General features: G+C 32.2%; 2 protein-coding genes across 3 annotated transcripts; one reads left to right on the top strand and one right to left on the bottom strand.

Annotated features, from left to right (window-relative positions):
• Window positions 1-2,795: 2,795 nt before the first annotated feature.
• On the bottom strand, window positions 2,796-10,313 carry LOC131930155 (solute carrier family 49 member A3). Of its 2 annotated transcripts, XM_059286568.1 has the most exons (11): window positions 10,106-10,313; window positions 9,228-9,386; window positions 8,604-8,832; window positions 7,920-7,996; window positions 7,512-7,646; window positions 7,269-7,385; window positions 6,822-6,974; window positions 6,078-6,235; window positions 5,335-5,459; window positions 4,946-5,130; window positions 2,796-3,966 (listed from the first exon to the last, which is right to left on the bottom strand). In XM_059286568.1, the coding sequence occupies exons 1-10, from the start codon at window positions 10,259-10,261 to the stop codon at window positions 4,979-4,981; spliced, it is 1,461 nt and encodes a 486-aa protein (XP_059142551.1). In that variant the 5' UTR covers window positions 10,262-10,313; the 3' UTR covers window positions 2,796-3,966; window positions 4,946-4,978. The 2 variants fall into 2 exon arrangements, with proteins under 2 accessions (XP_059142551.1, XP_059142550.1); XM_059286567.1 differs by having other exon boundaries at window positions 2,796-5,130.
• Window positions 10,314-11,621: 1,308 nt separating this feature from the next.
• On the top strand, window positions 11,622-20,389 carry LOC131930153 (lateral signaling target protein 2 homolog). Its single transcript, XM_059286561.1, has 13 exons — window positions 11,622-11,788; window positions 12,435-12,713; window positions 12,874-13,023; window positions 13,254-13,306; window positions 13,475-13,564; window positions 14,008-14,097; window positions 14,443-14,544; window positions 14,697-15,631; window positions 16,188-17,286; window positions 17,584-17,744; window positions 18,045-18,251; window positions 18,396-18,499; window positions 18,634-20,389. Exons 1-13 carry the CDS (start codon window positions 11,753-11,755, stop codon window positions 18,763-18,765), a joined length of 3,438 nt encoding a protein of 1,145 aa, XP_059142544.1. The 5' UTR covers window positions 11,622-11,752; the 3' UTR covers window positions 18,766-20,389.
• Window positions 20,390-20,437: the final 48 nt, after the last annotated feature.

The raw sequence follows: 20,437 nt of genomic DNA, 5'->3' as shown, positions 1-20,437 counted from the left end.
CATTTATTTAAAAAAAGTATGGTTTTAATTGTGTTTTTAGGATATATTTCTATGTAAATTTGTAACAGTTTACAATTTTTCTTAACATACACTTTAAATAAACCACTTCTCCGAACTAAATCTGCATTTTTAAAGTGTAGGAAGTATTACAAATTATTGCATAAATGCTATAGAGCAATGGTCTCACCAAGCTGCAATCCAGACCCAAAAGTTTCATTTTTTTCAAAAGAAAGTTCTTTTTTAAATTCAGTAAACGTTGTGTTTTTTTAATTCTTATAATAATTTAAGCTTTATTTATAGGTGTTTTAAGTTTCTGTAAAAATAATTATTCCAAATTAAGTATTTCATTTTCTCACATTTCTAAAGATGATACACTAAGTATGTTATATTTTGTTTCAATATTCTATCTCTACTTCGTTCACAATATTTGAAAATTGAAGTCAGTGTAGTTAGATGAGTCGCCACTAATCATAATTGCTAAACTAGTGATACTCAAGTAAAGAAAGCTTCCAGAGTGCCAATGTTTTCCTGTTAAATATGTAAATAAATTAATCCACCAAAATGTAACATTCTTATGTACACTGTGTGTATAATACAACTAAATATGTTGATCAGTGAATAACTCATAGAAATGTTTGTTATCCCAATTTCTTAAGGATTTTTTTTATTTTAAAAAGCTGTACATCCTAAAAGCATGTTTAATTTACTATTATTAGTTAAATATTTTAAGGCACAGTTTGGTTCATTTTTCAAGAACTATTTTCTAAGCAAAACAGATCTTCATTTAATGGATATGAAGATTAATATAACATATTAAACTTAAACAGAAAAATCTTTATGATTCTAATTTTTAGTTTTTAAAAAAAAACTTAAATGTGTCTGTTAAGGTTTAAACCTTTATTGTAGTAATTTTAAAAAGCCAACTGTTAAAACCTGTTATATTTTCGTAAAATTAGAAAACCCATCTAATTATTACAATTGGCCCACAATCTACGCCTTTAGATGTGTGCATAGTTGTCTGTGATTAAAAGTGTATTCAAACTCAATACCAGTATATTTTGTTTTGATAATTAGTGCAAAATTAATTTAAGTTGGAATTTTATTTTCATTTATAACTAATACTATTACATTATTTTATATATTTTTTTGTTTGTAAAAAAAGTATTGAAATGTATCAAACATAATGGACATAACATATTCTTGCACTTTATGTCTATGGGATTGCAATTTATTAAGCATTGAAAAATATTTTTTATTTACCTGGTAAGTCGAAAATGCTGCTTAAGTTGTTTTATCTTTTTAATAATGAACAGCTTTTAGCCGTCTTCACTGTGTTTAAAATTTTATTGACTTATTTATTATCAAATAAATGTATACCAAGAATAACAGTCACTGTATATTGATTCACTTTGATGTCATGGTATGAGAACTTTTCCTATTTTCCCAGAAATGTTTGTGTCTGCAGTACTACATTAATGTAAATAAAAATTGAAGGTACATTGATAATTATTGATTTTTATTTAGTAACACTGTTACTTCTGTGTATTTTTTAATTTTTTTTTCTTCAACAAAGTAAAATTATTTGCATAAGATAGATAAGGCATTGGTAAAAATTCCTAAAATAATTAAGTATCAGTACAGAGAAAAGATCTTGTTGAAACAAGTATTGTATTAACAATTCAGCATTTTAGAATGTAAGGTATTCATTTTCATGTACCTGTACCATGTAAGAGGCTCGCACTAAACTCAATACAAATTTCTGTTAGGACAATATACTATCAAAATTAATTGGGCAGATTTTAAAATTAAAAACTGGTTAAATACCCATACTTTTTAGCTTAACTCAAGGCTTTTTACTAATCTGTAGTTACTGTGTATAAGCTCATGAGTGTGTTCTCAGTGACTAAAAGATTTTAACAAACTCAAGTGGTTTGCTTGTATTACATACTTGTAACCGCTGAGTGTTACAACAAAGTTTTTCTTGTTAATTTTGATCAATTTTAAAAAATCCATCAAATGCTCAAGAAAATATGGCATTTGAATTGTAAGAAGTTTGTTGTGCGTGTATATAAATATATCTATATACTTTGTACATACACATATTTGAAGATGTAAAAGAAAGCCAATATTGTCTTTCTATACCACTGTTGTATATACAATTTTAGTTGCTGCAAATCTGAAGAAAAAAAGTGTTGCTTGAAATAAATTTTGACAAATATATCAGATTTATTTTTAAATTCTAGAAACAGTTATTAAAACTTATCTGGGGAGGTTTTTTTTTTTTTTTTCCAACTAAGTTTTTCTTTATCTTCCATGCCCATAATCTCATGATTTTATTTTTCAGTTCTAGGTTATTCATCTGTTGTACCAGATTCTTTATTTTGTTTTTGGGGTTAAGTTAAATAATATCCATTCTTGTATTGTTTGCTTTAAAAAGCATACACAATAAAGAAACCTTTCAAAATGGTGTTGCACCCTTGTTGCATTGGTTGTATTTTAGCAAACACAATTTACTTAATACTTATCAAAACACTTATCATTTTATAATGGATAATTTTACATCATAGGTGACTGTTGTTTTGATAAAACTTAAAAAGGATTACCATTAGACATTAAATCTCTACAGGCTGGTATCGTAAGTTGCAGTGTGTATACTTACAGAGTACTTGTTTCTGAGGAGAAATTTACATTACAAAACATTACACACAACAACATGTGTACTTGTATCAATACATGAATATAACAAAACATTTATAAATAGAAAAAGACATATTTTATTGGACAAAAAGGTTTACATGTAAAAATAGACTTGATTTCTGAATGCAATCAATCCATTCAGCAATTAACACAATTATAAAGTTATTAAAAGATGTTCAGCTTAATAATGTAGGACTAAAAAAATTAGTGCACATTGCAAGAAAATATTTTTACATTAAACATTACATAGAATGATACATTTTTATAAGGTATTATCTAATAAGTATATAGCATACATTTTATGAACAAAGTAAAAGTTTATTTGTTAAAACATGTGTAAAATACAATTTCCTATAACAACTTCTCAAATAAATACTAATTGAGGCACTTAATTATAACATAAATCTCACACAGTAAGATGACTGAAGTGTTCCTAACTGTATGTATGATATATGTGTGTGTATATATATAAATTATGAATGCTTTCAAATGCTCTGCTGCTTATTTACTTTTTGAATTTTTACAGTCAGCTGCATATCATTTGCAGCAATTAATATTACTACACTCACCAAAGAGCATTTAATGTCAATATAAAAAACTAAAAATATAATCAAGACTTGTAAAGACTGATAAATAATCTGACTCATTCCCAATAAAAGAAAAATAAACCAGTGGCAGCGGCCATAGTACATTGTTTACATATATGCACAACCCAGGCCTAACATAGCAGTAATTTTTTAAAACTAGATAACAATATTTACAACTTTTAAAGACAACATTAAATTGTTAACATTTACAAAAGTTAATATTAAAAACAAATATTTTAAATATTGAATTCATTTTATCCTAGACTGGTCTGTATGTGAGTGCAAATTACAATATAATTGTAATAGGATTAAAGTGCAAAACATGACTTTCCTCTTGATGCAGAAAACTTGCTTGGAGATGTCATAAATCTATTAAGGCTTTCATTACAAAAGGATAACAAGTTCACTAAAATTCATATACATGACCCTTAAGGATAAAATGAGTCTTTACACCTGAGTTATTTGTTAGAGCCAAAGGTGAGGAAGGAACAGTAATGGAGGGTCAAACTGTGATTACCAGGAATGTATAACAAGGGTAGTGTATGAAAAAGAAATGAGGCCATAAAACTCAACTCTCTGATGTACTACAGTAAGACCTTAGTTGTGAGAGCTATTAGACTTGCTACTCAACACCAATGTCTTGTTTTGTGTTTATTTGATCATCAGAAATTATTGCTGGTTTCTGAAAACACAAGAGTACAATAATGTACACAAATGACAAGCACAAAAGGAGATAAATATATTTTAAAACGGATATGGGCCTTACTTAATTTACAATCAGTCTTGAAAAGTTCATAAATTTAAATTATTCAAAATGATTTTTCAGAATCAGAAAGAAAATTAAAGATCACAATTTTTATAATATTTATAAATATACAACAATTAAACTTATAAGTATAAAACATAACATTAACAAGTCAGCATAAAAAGAACTGTAAATTCTTCAATTCCTTCACACAAACAGTCAAGCATTTACATTTTCTACTGTCTATAAGGTTCCTAATTCATCTGCCATGATCTCTGTAAGTTAGTTTTTGAACAGTTTTATATTAAGTTTGTTCACCATTTAGAAGAAATTACGCTATCAAAGGTTGGCTAGGAGGAGAAAATTGACCAGGAGGAGAAGGTTGACTAGGAGGAGAAGATTGACCAGATGGAGAAGATTGACCAGAAGAACGTTGATCAGAAGAAAGTTGATCAGGAAAAGAAAATTGACTTGGAGGCAGTTAACCAGGGGAGGTAGGGAGATTAAAATACAATGATAATTGTGGAGATCATTTCAAAGTTATAAATACCTCATTTAAAAAATCAAATACTATTTGTCATAAATTTAATGAAAATGGACTGTATTTGGAAAAAAAAACATTATGACATACCAAAGCAGACATAAATATGGCACTTTCTGAATAATTTAATTTACAACATTTTAAAATTGTATATTTCTATATAGGAAGATAATATTACATAAAACTTTAAACACTATTTACAATAAATTAATTAGTATAAGAATAAGCTAAATTCAAAACTTATATTTAATACTGGCATAAATTATAACTCAATGTTGTGGCTTGTCATTCAGTTTTGTAAATAAACTAATATTGTGTAAACATAATGTTCCATCAAATACACAAAATATTGTTGAAAAACAAGAAATTAAACACCTTTTAAAAATGAATGACTAGATTTTAAAGTAGTTATTGATTCACCGGACTTTCCATTTTTCCTTGTAGTGTACAGGATGCTTTTATTTTATCTTCAGCCCGCATGCGCCTGTAGTCAGCTTGGAATAAAAGGACTATCACCATGCAATACACCACACCCAATCCATTGCAAATTAAATTGGGTACTGAAAAAGATTTAATACATACATTTTAAAGTACACATTTAGGACGTTGGGGCTAGCTAATATCAATAAAATTTTAACAAAGATACCACCTCAACCTACAAAAGCAAGGTTCTATACAACTTATAATTTGTATCACAAAAAACCCTAGAACTCAAATGGGATAATCTGTTCTAGTTTAACTTAAAATATAAAAAAGGTCCTCACTGGTCCAGTCCTGTGGTTCAAATTCATCACTATTAGGGCAAGCCATAGGCAGAGTACTGGCATGGGCAGTCAAAGGCTGAGCTGTGTACTGAGCTACCAGCATCAAAATGATGCCTTGAATTTGCCTGTTTAGGAAACATAAAACATCTCTTCAAAAATATCCATAGAAGCCTTAACATGAGAGTTTGGAAGCGTGCATTGTAAATGAAATGACTTTGAGTTGTGTGATAAATATTGATAACAATCAATGTGATATAGCACAAAATTGTCAACCAGTAAGTCTTGAGTTCAGTTCCCTTGCTCAATTCCATATGAAAAATTATGATCTTCCTAAGTCAATCCAGCTCTGATGAGCAGAGTTTCTTCCAGGCATCTCTTCAAAGCCCCCCCCCCCCCCCCCGCCGAAAATTTGTTACCGCCCCCGAACGAAATGAAATTTATATAATTTATATAGAAAATATATACTTTTAACAGTGTCCGCCCCCCCCCCCCGAAGAAAGTCTACCGCCCCCCGAAAATTTCAAGTGCCCCCCCCCCCCCCCCCCCCGGAGAAAAGAGTCTGGAAGAAACACTGCTGATGAGTGAATGACCTAAGTCTAAGACAGTATGTCAATGTGCAGACAGATGAAATGACCTACTGAAGATGTTTAAAAAAGGAACTGTTCTAAAGGTACTATACTTTTTAAAAATCGAGTTGTTAAATGTATACAAAAATTAGTTGAGGATCAAGTCAGTTACAATACCCTGAAAGGAAAATGATTCCAGTACTAGTAGCTTCAGCAACTGGATAAGTCAACTCCACTGCTAGCTCCAGAGATGTTGGGTACACAGCAAATCCAAAAAAGCCAAACATTGTTATACTTGTAGCAGTTGCAATAGCCTGTCCACGTAGTCTTGCCAACTAAAAAAACAATCTTTATTAATAAAGGCATTAAATGTTCTTCAAAATACATTAGCTTCTAGCCAACCACAAACAACTGTATTTATATTCAGAATTAATATTACATAAAGAATAATTTGTTGTGTATATCGGGAGTCACCATTGTGACCTAGACCATGTCATCAACTGTTCAATCGTGGTAGTGTACTGATACATTACTGGCTTTTATATTATTCTTACTAGAAGTATGTGTGAGGCAAATAATCATTTTTTACATGGCTAATGGAAATAGATAATCACGGTATTAATTTGGCATCTAGCACAGCATGACGGTGATCACACTCATGAGAACCAAGCTGGCAGCAGATGCTCCCATTCATATGTATGCCCTCAAGGGTAGATAACTGACATTAATAATATCGTTATCAAGGCTGTAGTATTAGATACGTTAATTTTCATACCAGATGCCTTTATTAAAAAAATAAATCACTGTATTATAATTATATAAATTTATGTTTCTGTATTTATTTCTGATTTATTTTTGGTATATTTTAAAAATAAATCCACAATAAGTAATTTGGTTGCATCAGAACTTTAAATTTCTAACCTGAGCAAATGCAATTCCACACAGTGTGCTAAGGCAGAAACCAATTTTGGTAACTTCAGCGAATTTCTTTGTCTTGTCAGCAATAAACCCAGCAATAAAAGCACCAACAGCGCCAAGACCTATCATCAAAGCCCCACACAGTCCAGCAAAATTCTAAAAAACAAAATAAAACTAAAAAAGAAAAAAACAACATGCACATTGTTAAGGCATAGACAGGTTAGGTGGCAAGGCACACAACAGCTAAGCCAAATGTTGTTTTGTTCACTGACTGGGTTCAGCAGGAGATGCCAAAGTCCACCCAACTCTGATGGAGAACTAACTTACATTAGAGAAAGTAAAGGCAACTGGGTATAGAAGTGACTATAATTTCTAAATCTAGGTAACGAAAACAGGTCAATTCTACTTGCTACTGCCTGCCAACAGGTCAGAAAGGGTAACTTTACTCACATTATCATAATTTTGTGGACATAAAATCTGCTCCAAGAATGTTGTGTTAGCTGTAAACAGAGCAAGTCCTCCTCCCATTGACAGAGATAGCAACCAAAAGGCACGGTTATTTCGAAGCTGAAAAATTTAAACAAAACTAGATTGCTAATTAGCATGTATATACTTTTACATTTGTCGTGAAATCAAATTTAGGAGGCTACAGTATTTACATTTTTTTAAATTTGTTATATAGATGACACATACCTTCTTAATGCCAATGAAAAATGGTTCTGACTGAGAAGCAGCACTAGGACTGGGTGGTGTTGGTGGAACAGAGCTCCGAACACAGAAGGAAGATAGTAGTGCCCCAAACAGACTTATTCCACTGCATACCCAAAGCTGCAAATTAAAGCTAATTGTTTCTTTTTTACTTCAAAAGAATGATGATTGTATGTAAACATACATTTAACTAGTATTGTGTGGGCTTAGGCCAGGAGAAATTCCAGCATCAGCACTATGCTGATGGTTTTAAGAACAGTTTAATAACTATGATTGTAATTAATTTAAAAGAAACACAAATTTTCATTATTAAAAACCATCACATTATGTGAATAACTTAGATAATTTTTTAGAGGATACGTAAGCTACATTAAATTGCACATAATGACTTACCATAATGGAAATGTCTTGTGGCTTTTTGACAATTGCTGGTGATAAAATATTGGCTGCTAGAATTCCCAGAGGATTGGCTAAAGTATAGAAAGATAAAAATATTCATTTAAAAATGTGATTTCTAGATATTTCTAATAAAAATAACACTACAAGTAGTTGTTTGGGGTTCCTGACCTCGACATTCTATGTCCAGGCAGTATCTATATATATAATTCTCTTCTGGGATCAGTTAGAAAACAAGCAGCAAGCGCCTCCTTGCAGTCCCCTCTCTTTCTCTCTATCGCTATCACTACCACCCCCCACCCCACCCCAACATTGGTGAGCGGTGTTCACTCTAAATTTTTACAAAGCTAAATGTTTACAAATCGTAGAGCCGTACAGCTGGGTTTCTATTAGGGGCAGATAATTTAGTTCAATTTTAAACTTACAGGAGGTAACTAAGAAATAACTAAGAGGAGGCTGCTTTCACGGGAGGGGGGGGGGGGGTGTAGGGTTGGGGTTAGGGGGAAAGGGGGGGGGGGGGGGTTAGTGTTTTAAAGCAAATATTTTCAGTGGCAGCATTGGTACTGTCGAATTTACAAATTATGAATTACTGAAAAGTAGAAAATAAAACAACTAAATAGCGGCGTATGATACGCTGCGGGTCGGCTCTTATTATCTAAATATGCTAAGTCAATGCCTTACAAAGTGTTGCAATGGTGGTGGCTATGGCTCTTTGATTATCTCCAAACCACAAAGCTGCCACCTTAGCAGGTGTGAACATGATAAAGGTCTGGCCACAAGCTGCAACTACCTGGCCACTTATTAGGACAGGAAAACGACTGCCTTGTGGGAGGTGAATGAAGTCTAGGTCATCAACTGTAAGATTTCTTAGTGCTGATCCTATTAGGTTAAGCCAAGCTGCAAGTATTATCTGTTGGATATGACAAAAAAAAATCATAATGTTTTAACAAACCTGTCAACAACTCGACAACATCGTTCATTTATTTAAACTCAAAAATAAAAGTGTGACATGCTCAAATAAAATAATAAATTTTAAAAAAAAAGCTGATAGCTTCCATTTGTAATCATTGATAAATTGCTGATAAGATGAATCAAAATATTTATAAGTTGTGTCTTTAAAATTGATCTACAAAATTAACGACAATTATAGAACTACAGATAAATACATTTTAAGCCTGTCCACTCTCAAAAACTGCTCTTTAAAATATAAATATTTAGATAAACATTTTATCCATTGTTTTTTTAATGCCAACTTATTTATTTATTTGATTCAGCATTGATGTAAACTGTAATTTGTAAACTTACACTAGCACGGAGTCCTAATGTGTCCAGCATCCATGATGCAAAAAATCCACAAGGTATGGACACCACAAGATAAACAAGTGATAACCAATTAACATCCATAAAGGATATTTTATAATAGGCAGATGTTTGGTCTGTAACTGGTGAAAACATAATCCATATCTGAGGATATAAAAGTGTACACAAATAGGTACAGCTGACTTTGCTTTTATATACAATTCAATAATTAAAACTAACTAGGCCCTAGAATCTTGTAGAAATCTAGTAAGACTATTCCAATAACATTTCAATATTTGACTAAAATGTGATTTTTATTGATAAAAAAATAAATATAATTTATGAGGCTATGCGGCCTGGCATATTTAAATTACACTGTTTATTTTGTTTTGAGTTTATATTTAACTCAATGCAACAGGCCAGCCGATTTGTTGATGCCAAGCATAACTCCGTTACTCACTGGCCTAGATCCAGTAGGTCAGTAGGAACATGGTAAACAGTACAGAGTACAGTACAAATGAAATACTAAAACTAAAACTGTCAAACTGAAGATACTTCAAGACTTGAACTTGAACACTTAAAGTTCAAGTGTTCAAAATAATTATTAATATTTATATTAAATAATATATTAATAATTAATATTATTAGGCCCTAATGCCTAATTATTTAATAGTACAATAATAGGCCTACTCATATTAATTTATTAAAGCTATTGTCATTTTCACCGTTACCTCTTACGCACATTACAAACACTAGCTTTGGCCAAATTAAACGCATCGATCGTTACAAAAGTAACCAAACTCAAACAGTACTTTCAATCTCAAAATCTCAAGTACTCTGACTCGTCACTCTGTGACTGTGAACAGTCTCAGAACTGGACTTACCAAAGCATTTGTAAAATTAATTACTGCTATAATAAAAAGAAGAAACCATCGTTGTTTGTAGACTTTATAAGATGACGGGTCTTTTAAATATTCGTAATGTTTGTCTAAAGCATTTTCTGTGACTATAACAATATTATTGTCTGAAATATCTGCCATGTTTAGATTCTGCTAAGCTAGTATATTATGCGAGTAAAACCAGGTGGCCATTTGTTTGATCATGTGACTGTAATCACATGACAACTCTATTTTGTTTATTATTATTAAGTTTATGTTTTTGTAGTTAGGTCTAGGTCTGGTTATTCTTTTATTCTACTTTTTTAATGGGCTAGATCTATACGCATTTCCAGAATCTAGATCTAGTTGAATCTATTTAAAATCTAATAATCAGTGCTTGAAACAATACAATATCCATCGCGAAAACTTGAAAAAGGCAAAAAATTTAGGGAGATGATAATAATTAATATGTGGGAAGAAAAAAAGAGTGGGAGAAGTGGAGAAATTTTCAACAATTTAATCACCAATTCGGTGGCGGATTTAAGATTTGGTAAAAAGCCACGTATTAAAATAACAATAAAACAAAAAAAAAGAACAAATATTTACATTAACAATAAACTCATGACGTTTAGAAAATAAAATATTTAATATAAGCCAGCTTTTTATCCAGGATGTTTTTAAAAAGCGTAGGTCTTTAAAATAAATTATTGGAAGGATCGACCAATGCCGTTTATATACAAAATAATTATTTTTATTTGAACGAAACGTTATTAATGTAATTGTATTACTTTATCTTTATTCATTTTTAAATTCTTTATTCATTTGCGACTTAGAATGTATATAAATTCTGATCTTATAAAATGTTCTTTTTGTGGAGAAGGTCGGTGGTGATATTGCCCCCACCATCGCAACACAATAATGACAATATGTTTAAATACATTTGTCACAAAGAATTTGCGGATATTTCAACCCTAGAAATAGCAATACAATTTCAATCTAAGAATCTGTGCAACTAAGAAGTATCAAAAACGCTGTTTTAATAGTTATAAAAACTTATTAGATATTAGTGTCAATCCACCGTTTGCAAAACATGTCATATGGGCATATTCTGAGTGATGCTTTATACTGCCTAACTAACTATATATATATATATATATATATATATATATATATATATATATATATATATATATATATATATATATATATGCACAAAAATACGATAGAACTTACTAGTTAAACTATATGCCCCATGTTGTGGACCCCCACCCTGCGAAATGACACATGTGTAAGTAACAGCAACGTCAGCAATAACAGTAAAAAACTGTGAGACAAATTTCGTTTTTCATTCTTACGTCTTCCCTATCACCCCTGCGTACGCCGCTGCCCATCAATATTTTTTCATCACCTTAACAAGAACTTAAAGAGAATATTAAAGTGTAAAAATTTATAGAAAGAATTGAAAGTGGTCAAATTTAGATTACACCGGGCGGAAGTATAACATTAGTGACGTAGTTTCGTCACTTACGGTAAGGGTTGGATTTCAGGAAGAAAAGTTGCCTTGAACGAGTTGTTTTTTCTCTTCTTACAAAGTTAAAATAGCATTGTCTCTGCAAATTTAATCAAATGACTTAATTTGAAGTTGTATTGAATATGAATTCTCTTAGAAAATGGCTCTACAGGCCTAAGGTAAATAAATATGTATAATTTATTTTTAGGCTATGCTTCAACATTTGTTTGTTTTATCACTTGTGTAAACATGAAAATATCTCACGTAGGGATATTGATTTGAAAAGGGATGTTCAGGATTATCATTAGAATTGAAAATATTGTTTAGGCTAGAAGAGTCTAGAATCTAGATCTAGTAGTAGACAGTCAAATCCAATGTCTAACTTAACTATAATTAAACAAAACAGATTATTTTAGATACTGATGTCCAATAATCATTCATAAATAAAACTATTAATAGACTCCTCCATAAAATAGGTGTGTTGGGTTGTTAGTAATATAATATTGTAATCTCGACTAATTTTAAGGTTAGAAATTAGGGTTAGGATATGGTAGGACTAGGGTTAGGGACAGGATTAGCATTGACATAAGCCAACAATGTGTGTATTTAGTTAACTACCAGGTCCAGTACCAGTAACCTAACCTAACACCCCTACTTTTAAAGAAGATTCTATTATCAGACACTGGTATAAAAATTCTAACCAGTCTTTAATAACAACAAAAATAATTAATACAAGTAATATATCATTAATTGATCCTTAAGATATTCAATGCATGCCTTCATCTTACATATTTAATCTGAATAAAGTTAATATATTTTTTTTAGAGATCAGATCCATCCCTCCTTGCACAGTTCTACTTTGCTGATGAGGAGCTCAACCTTGTAGCAGCTGAGCTTGACAGCTTTGAAGGAAGAAAAGATCCAGAGAGATGTACAGCTCTAGTGAACCAGCTCAGGGCCTGTCAGGCCAGAGTTCTCAATGTCATCTCTCAGATGATGGATGAAACTGTTAAATATCAACGAGCATCTCGGGACTTCAGAGTCAAGTTTCCTGATGATGTCATTCAGGAAAACCTTGCTGGGCAGCTATGGTTTGGTGCAGAAGTAAGTGCGGTGATACTTATTAAATGTAATTTTAAGATAATGAGAGCAGACTTTGTATACAAAAAAAATTTCACTTTTGTTACATTACATGATTACTTACAATCCATAATAATAATTTTCTTCTTAAGTTTATAGCAACGAAATTGTTTCTCTTCCTAAGTGTTTAGCAGCAGGCTCAAGCATCATGAATAGAGAAGTAGAAAGTGCTTGCATGCGGCCATTAGCTAGAGCTCTGACAAAAAATTTGGACAGTTTACGTACCATACTGCGAGATCAGTGTCTCTGTAACATTCAGATTTATACAGAGGAGGTAAGTTAACATCTTTGTCAGCTTAATGTCTGTCTTTCAAGCTTTTTGTAGTTTTACAACAGATTTGATGTTTCAAAAACCATTCCTAAAATTCCACATTAGTCATGATTTGGTTATTTAAAACAATAAAAATGATAAATCTAAGATAATTTGTTTATAAATCAGCCATTAGATGCGTAATATGGAATCTTACAATTTATTACCATGTTTTAAACTAATTCTTATTTCAGATAAAAGAATCATTGATCATATTTGACAAACTATTTGCCGAATTTGAACTAAGGTAAGTAGTTTGATTAAATAGTGTCACTTTACAAGTTATACTTATTGTAAGTAGTGAGGTTGTAAATATTTCTGACTTATTTATGGTGTTTCTGTTTGCATTGCAGGACTGTTATTACAGTTTTCATTTGATATTTCAATAAATTCTCATAAAAATAAATGTTTCTAGTTATGTGAGTGCTATGGTTCCCGTCAAGACAGCGCATGAATATGATATGATTCAAGAAATAACTGTTCTCTTCTCTGAGACAGTGCAGAGGTAACTTCAGTTGTGATGGATATTTTAAACAGTAAACTGTAAAATACTATAACCCTATTTAAATTTATCTGAATTTTATCAAATTTAGTTTTGATTGAACATCTTTGTGTTAGTCACGTCTTTTTAAAATTTAAAATATCTTCACTTTACTTATGTGTGGGGTGGTATGGTTGGGTGGTAGCATGGTTCACTGCTATCACAGTTAGGATCTCTGTCCAGTTATGACTCAGCAGGATGTCTTAAGTTAGGGACAGTGAAGGTGGCTGGGCATAGTGCTGACCACACCATCCTTCATAAGTTAGGTCAAGAAACATAAACTCTAATAGATTAAAAAACTCCATTTTGTTGTAACTAAATATGGAGTACCTGAAAATTCTACTTTAAATTAAAAGATATTTTTTAAAAATTGAACAATTGTGTACTGTAACTATTTCTTCATAAAGGGCATTAAAAATAGGATTATTAACAAGAGACATGATTGATGAGTATGACCCAGCGCTGATGTTCACCATTCCTCGATTAGCTATTGTTTGGTAAGTTATTTTAATATATCGCTTTCAAACAACAACATGTGATTTGCAATAACATTTAATTTTCAACAATATATTTTTACATTATGATATATACTAAGTTGTTTGTCCACATCGATAATCTTAGTTGTCAGTGTTTTAAGTACTTGAACACATTGTTATACAAAATTTACAACATTGTATCTACGCAGTGAAACTTATAAGATTAATCACATTCTGAGCGGATGAGTGGGATTAATTATATGAGAAGGGGAACATAAGTTAACAAAAAACAGCTACACAGTATTATGAATCGTGCACTTAGGGAAATAGTTATCTGTATAAAAACATTCAAATGAATTGTTTCAGCGGAGTTCTGATTTTTAATGATGGCCCATTAAATCCGGACAACGATCCTTGGAATATCTCTGAAATGTTTAGACCTTTTCAAACTTTGTTGCTGAAAATAAGGTACATACAGTGCATGTAATGTTGGTTGATGTAGATTTTATTTTTAAAACTATCAAAATTTCTTTATTATACTTAAAAGATTTGTTGTTGCCACATGTAATAAGTTATCTCAGTTTAAAATAGATGATCATTACTGTGTTGCATTCCAACAGAGAACTGCTTGGCATCTTGTCTGTGGAGGAGCTGAACACTTTAGAGCGAGCCCTATGCAGTCAAGAGGAGCCATCTTTTCTTATCAGTTTGGAGCAGAAGAAGAAACAAAATTTGCGAGAGGAGCGTAGAAAAATAAGAGAGGAGAGAAAAAATCAAGTCAAGGAGAAAAGGGAAGATTCAGAAGGGGATGATGGTAGTGTTGAGAGTGAACTGACTGCTCTGGAAATTGCAGAGAGATTAGAGGCATTGGCTTTAAATTACGAAGCTGCCAGAATTGCAAAACAGACTCAAACCAATGAAAAACCAGAACCTGATGCCCAGAGCAGCCACTCGTCCACCTCCTCCTCTTCCCCTCTTCTCAGCGAAGGGGACACAGAGGGCAGCATAGAAGTGGAGGTGGTGAAGAGTAGCGAGTCTGATCAGTCTGAAGATCTACAGCTACAGCGCTTCACTAATCAGCTCTATTTTGAAGCAAATTTTGACAGCCACAACATCAACCCAGATGTTACTCAGATTGGTCCTGTGAATGCCTTTATCCCAGATTCTCCTTTCTTATCCGAGCAAATGCCAAACGGGGAGATGGCGCTGCCAACGCAAAATGGCTGTGTTGGAGAAAGTGCTGCATCCAACAGGGCCAACTTTGCCAGGAGTAAATGTGACAGTAATGACTCTGGGCGCCACAGCGAGGTGGTGAGCAACTCTGGCAGCATGTTCACCATCTCCTCCAGTGACTCCAACCAGCTTTTAGGAGCCACAGCAGATGACAGCAGTCCAACTCTAATGGACCTGCATGAGCAGTCTGTTGAAAACCATTGCAGTCATGACAAAGTGCATTTAACAGAATCTTTCACAACACATGAAATTGATTTGAATGCAAAGTCTCAAGAATTATTACCTTCCATCGCCAATGAGAAGTGCCTTTCTTCCACCAAAGGTAAATAACCTACCACAAAAGTCATATGTTTTTAGCATGAAAGCTATTTTTATTTTCTTCACAACCCAACCAACATCCACTAAAATGTCAGAGGTGAGTCCACATCCTTGTCTAACTCTCTAGAGTTGCCATAATGGTAAAGTTGTTGGATAATTGAAATACATTTTTAGAGAATATCATTGTATTTCATAAGTTTCCAAACTGCTACATTAATAATTTTTTTTAATGTATAATTTCAAATAATTCTTTGTTGAAACTACATTATGGTCAGTGGGAGTGGTCCATTACTAAACTTTCATTAAAATATTTCTTTTAACCTATAAGTTCCTGTCTAATTTATACAATTCTGAAAAGAATGTTGCTATTTTAGTGTCATTAATTGCATATTAATTTAATCCTGAAGTAGTTTGTATTAAAACAACACTCTATTTTTTGGGTGAAACCATTTTTATGTAACCTTGATGGTTTTTTTTTTTATTTCTTTGATAAAATTTTAAAATGTTTTTTAAAATACATACGATGATAGTAGGCCCTACTTTAATTCCTTCCCTTACAGCTGGTGTTGAGCCTGAAAAAGCAAGTTACAGTGAAGACATAATGGTCACCCCATTAGAAGAGGCCACAGCTTTGTTGAATTCTGTCAGCCAGTCATCAGAAGCTACTCCACTTGGTCATCAACATTCATTGCCCATTAACAACGGCTGTACAGAGATTCTTCACGCTAACACCTTGTCTCCACCATCTAGTTGTGCAATGAACAGTATTAAAGTAGAAACTGTCTCCCCTGTGGAAATTCAAGATGATTCTAGCCATGTTGATTCTACAGTGCTGGTACATAATTCATCATGTAATGTAAAGTCATGTAATTTATCTGAAGATTTAGATCACATCACTGCTGCCTGTGCAATTCATGTGGACACATCATCTGATGCCTGTCAAGCTAAACATACTGTAGAAGACAATGTCTGTGATAACTCTGTGCCTCCATGTAACTCAGTGACCGCTGCCCAGCGGGATGGCTTTGCTCTACCCACAGCTAGTGCTGATCTGCACTCACTCCTTCCTTCTGGAGATCACCCAGCCAACACCACTGCACAGACAGATGTTGAAGTAGACAAGGTTAACAACAACATCAAATCTCCACCAGTGTCTGATGTTGGTTCAGAAATGGAAGCAGGATCCCATGCTGCTCCCATTGCAGAGCAACAAATGCACACTACGAACAATCTCGCCTTCACAAACTTGATAGCAGCATCACTGAACCCAAGTAACAGTGAAGCTGTTAACAGAACAGAATATAACTTATTACCACCAGGTAACAGTGCAGTGTCTGGCATCAATTCCACTTCTCTTTCATCCAGAAATCAGTGTGATTCTCAGGACAACACAGCCCACCTCACACAGATTCCACCTCACAGCAATTCCTTCAACCATTCCCACACAACTGATTCTCCAAGGCCATCACAGGTTATTCGTCATGACTCCACAAAAAATGTCCGCCATAAAAAACCTGGGGTCAGGGGGTCTTCAAAGTCCTCAAAAACTGAAAATAAAAGACAGAGACGAGGGGAATCAGGGACAAGCTCATCTCACAGTTCCGCATTACCCAGGCATGCTAAAGCTCTTATGGACTCTCATTTATTAGATGCTGAATAGTAAGTTAACACTTCCATTTTAAAATTTTAAGACTTGTTTAAAATATGATTATAATAAGTTAGAATCCACATTTTCTAACTACTAAACTTCTATCAAACTTCTTAAATGATTAAAGATGTAGTAGTCAGTTTGCCTATGTGAAAGTATATTGTATAGTACAGAGATCATCTGGAGGGCTATATAAAAGATTGTTCAATGGTATTGCTACTCTGTACTTTAAAAGTACTCTTGCCTAAACATAAGGTCAATGTTTGACTTTAATTAACATGTTAGTGTATTGTTACATGTGTGTTTAGTTGCAACAGCAGTGAAACCAGCTCGTACACTTCTGATTGCGGAGACCAGGAAGAAATAGCTCTAGCCATTCAAGCTGCAGAAAACGCCACTCGTCAGCAGGTTAGAGCTCGCTTCAGAAGCAGCAGCGACATGATACACAGGCTCTTTGTTTGTATATCTGGTATGTACATTAGGATCCTGGTTAGAAATTAACAGCCGCAGTTTATAACTGACACAAAAAAATATAAATTTGTATACTAATACTTTAAAAAGTTGTAGTGACATATCTCTCTCACTCTCTCTCTAAATATTATATATATGTATATATATATATATATATATATATATATATATATATATATATATATATATATATATATATATATATATATATATATACATTAATATCTGTGAAACATGATTCCAGTTACGTTTCAGTGTTATTGTAAACATAAATTTAGTAAACATTTTTTTAACATAGGTGTGGCAGATCAACTTCAAACAAATTTTGCTGGTGATTTGAGAAACATTTTACGAGCTGTTTTTGACATGAATTGCTCAGTCCCTATGGACCACTCAGATGGTGAGAAAAGTAAAGACACCACCCCCTTAGGGGCAGCTTACAGAGCTATGTCTAGTGCCTCACATACAGCTAGAAGAGCAAGGAGCTCTTCAAACCAAAGACAAAGTAGGTTTTATTTTGTATTCTGAAAATTAAAACCATAGTAAAATAAAAATATCTTTTAAAAAAAAAATATTTATATAACTCTATTTTCATGAAATATGTATTGTGTTCAGATATAACACTATTTATCAAAACTTTCCTCTGCAGAACCTCCAGTTTGGATCCCAGATGAGCAGTGTAATGAATGTATGTCGTGTCAAGTGCCTTTCACATTTGTTCGCAGGCGCCACCATTGTCGTAATTGTGGAAAGGTAAGCTATTTAGCTTGAAATTACTAGCACAATTTCAAGTCCTGGTGTATCTTATGTCAGTAGTAGTCTATTGTGCTATACTTACAAAGTGTTAAAATGTAGTCTGTTTTTAAAGAATGTTTTTTTTTCCCTAGATTTTTTGTAGTCGCTGCTCATCAAGTTCTGTGCCTTTGCCTCATTTTGGTGAAGAAAGAGCTGTAAGGGTATGCAATAGATGCTACATGTTTCGTGTCACACCATTCACCACCAGACCAGCACAGCAATGACAATTTATAGGAAAAAAGTTTTTTTAATCACATACCATGTTGAATTTTATTCTCGTTTTAAAAATATAAAATTTTCAGTATTTTGTGATATGGAATCTATTATTAGGTTGGTTTTTCTCTCAATATTTTAAAGAGTATTGTCCTTAATCATGTGTAATGTTGATAATATCTGAGATTTTAAAAATAGTTTTAACATTTTTATACTGCTCCAAATGTTTTAGTGTCCCACAATGCAGGTATTGCCCACCACTTGAAGTTTTTACCTAGCTCAGTTTTAACTTTACTTTCAACCTGGAGTGTCACTAAGTCTTTCATCTGTTCTCGAGCACATTTTTACTGGGAATTTTGTCAGTAAATCAAAATAGTTTAGCAGAGATTATTTATAAATTAAGCATTTTAACAACTTAAAACATGTATAGATAATTTTGAGTATTAATGTTAAAAATTATTTTTATTCCTTTACTTAACCAATGTTGGAAGAATCAATATTAATTGCCGTGAAGTTTTTTTAATACACTAATGTAATTAAATTGTTTGAAAGTGAATTTTTTCTTAAATACTTGATTTTAGATTTCGTGTTTTGCCTGTTTTTTTTAATATAACAAATGTAAAAAAAATATTAACATCTTGTTGTCATGAGAAATAATTTGATGTAAAAAAATTTAAGTACACATTATTAAGACCATCAAAGAAAAATATTTTCAGACTACACAAAAACCTTTAAAACTAATTAGCGACATTTAAAGTCATTGTTTAATTATCAGATTTTTCAATGGTAAAAACATTTCAAGCTTACATTATAACAAAGGTTGCTTCACTTTTTTAAATCACTGGCATGAACAAAACTGCACAGTGGTGATGAGGGTAGAGTTAAGGATAACAGAATAAACAAAATTTTAACTGACATTTGTATTTAAATAGATGTCAGAAAATCTACTTCATTAATCACAAAGAAAATCCCAGCTTAAACATTTTCTCTTCAGGAGAAATACAAAATTACGTCCTCATCCGGGTATTTAATATAAAAGTAATTGTTAAACATAACGTTTGTATTTTGCAAAATACACCTCAGCTATTTTTGTACAGAACATCGATATTGCAGATTATTAAAAAACATGCATGCTTAGAGATCTTTAAAACCTAAGTACAATGCAACTGGCAGTTTTTTTGCTTTGTAAAAAAAAACTTCAGATTGTTTTCTTACCTGTTGGATTTCTATCACATAATGGTATTTTTAAAAACTATTGAACAGGTAAACCCAAATGTAATTTTATTGTTGCTGTGATGTTTTCTTTTATGTAAAGCAAACAAGTCAAATAAAGAGATGTTTTATTGCATGTACTGTTTTTAGCATCAGTCATGTGAATCTGAATCATGGTGTAAAAGTTATATTTTTTAAATTAACAGCAACCATTAGCTTTTATATACAAATGTAATTTATTTGTAAACAATGATTTTTATAACGTAACAGTATAAAAATTTTAAGTGGCTGTTTTTAAATAGAACTTCAACTAGGTAAAGCCCCTCAATTTCATTGTTGACAAATTTAATGAACTAGTTTTTTAATTGTTTGTTTGTCAAAGATTATTTTTTCAAGAAAAATAAAGAAGTTTTATATTACTGTTATCTGTTGTGCTGTTGAAAAAGATCAGTGAAAAACAAGAACTCAGTG

Source organism: Physella acuta, unplaced genomic scaffold (assembly GCF_028476545.2).
Source record: "Physella acuta isolate Inbredline_101_S28 unplaced genomic scaffold, ASM2847654v3 ptg001728l, whole genome shotgun sequence".
Classification (NCBI taxonomy): Eukaryota; Metazoa; Mollusca; class Gastropoda; family Physidae; genus Physella; species Physella acuta.
The sequence above is the reverse complement of the archived record's forward strand: the minus strand, read 5'-3'. Positions and strand labels throughout refer to the sequence as shown.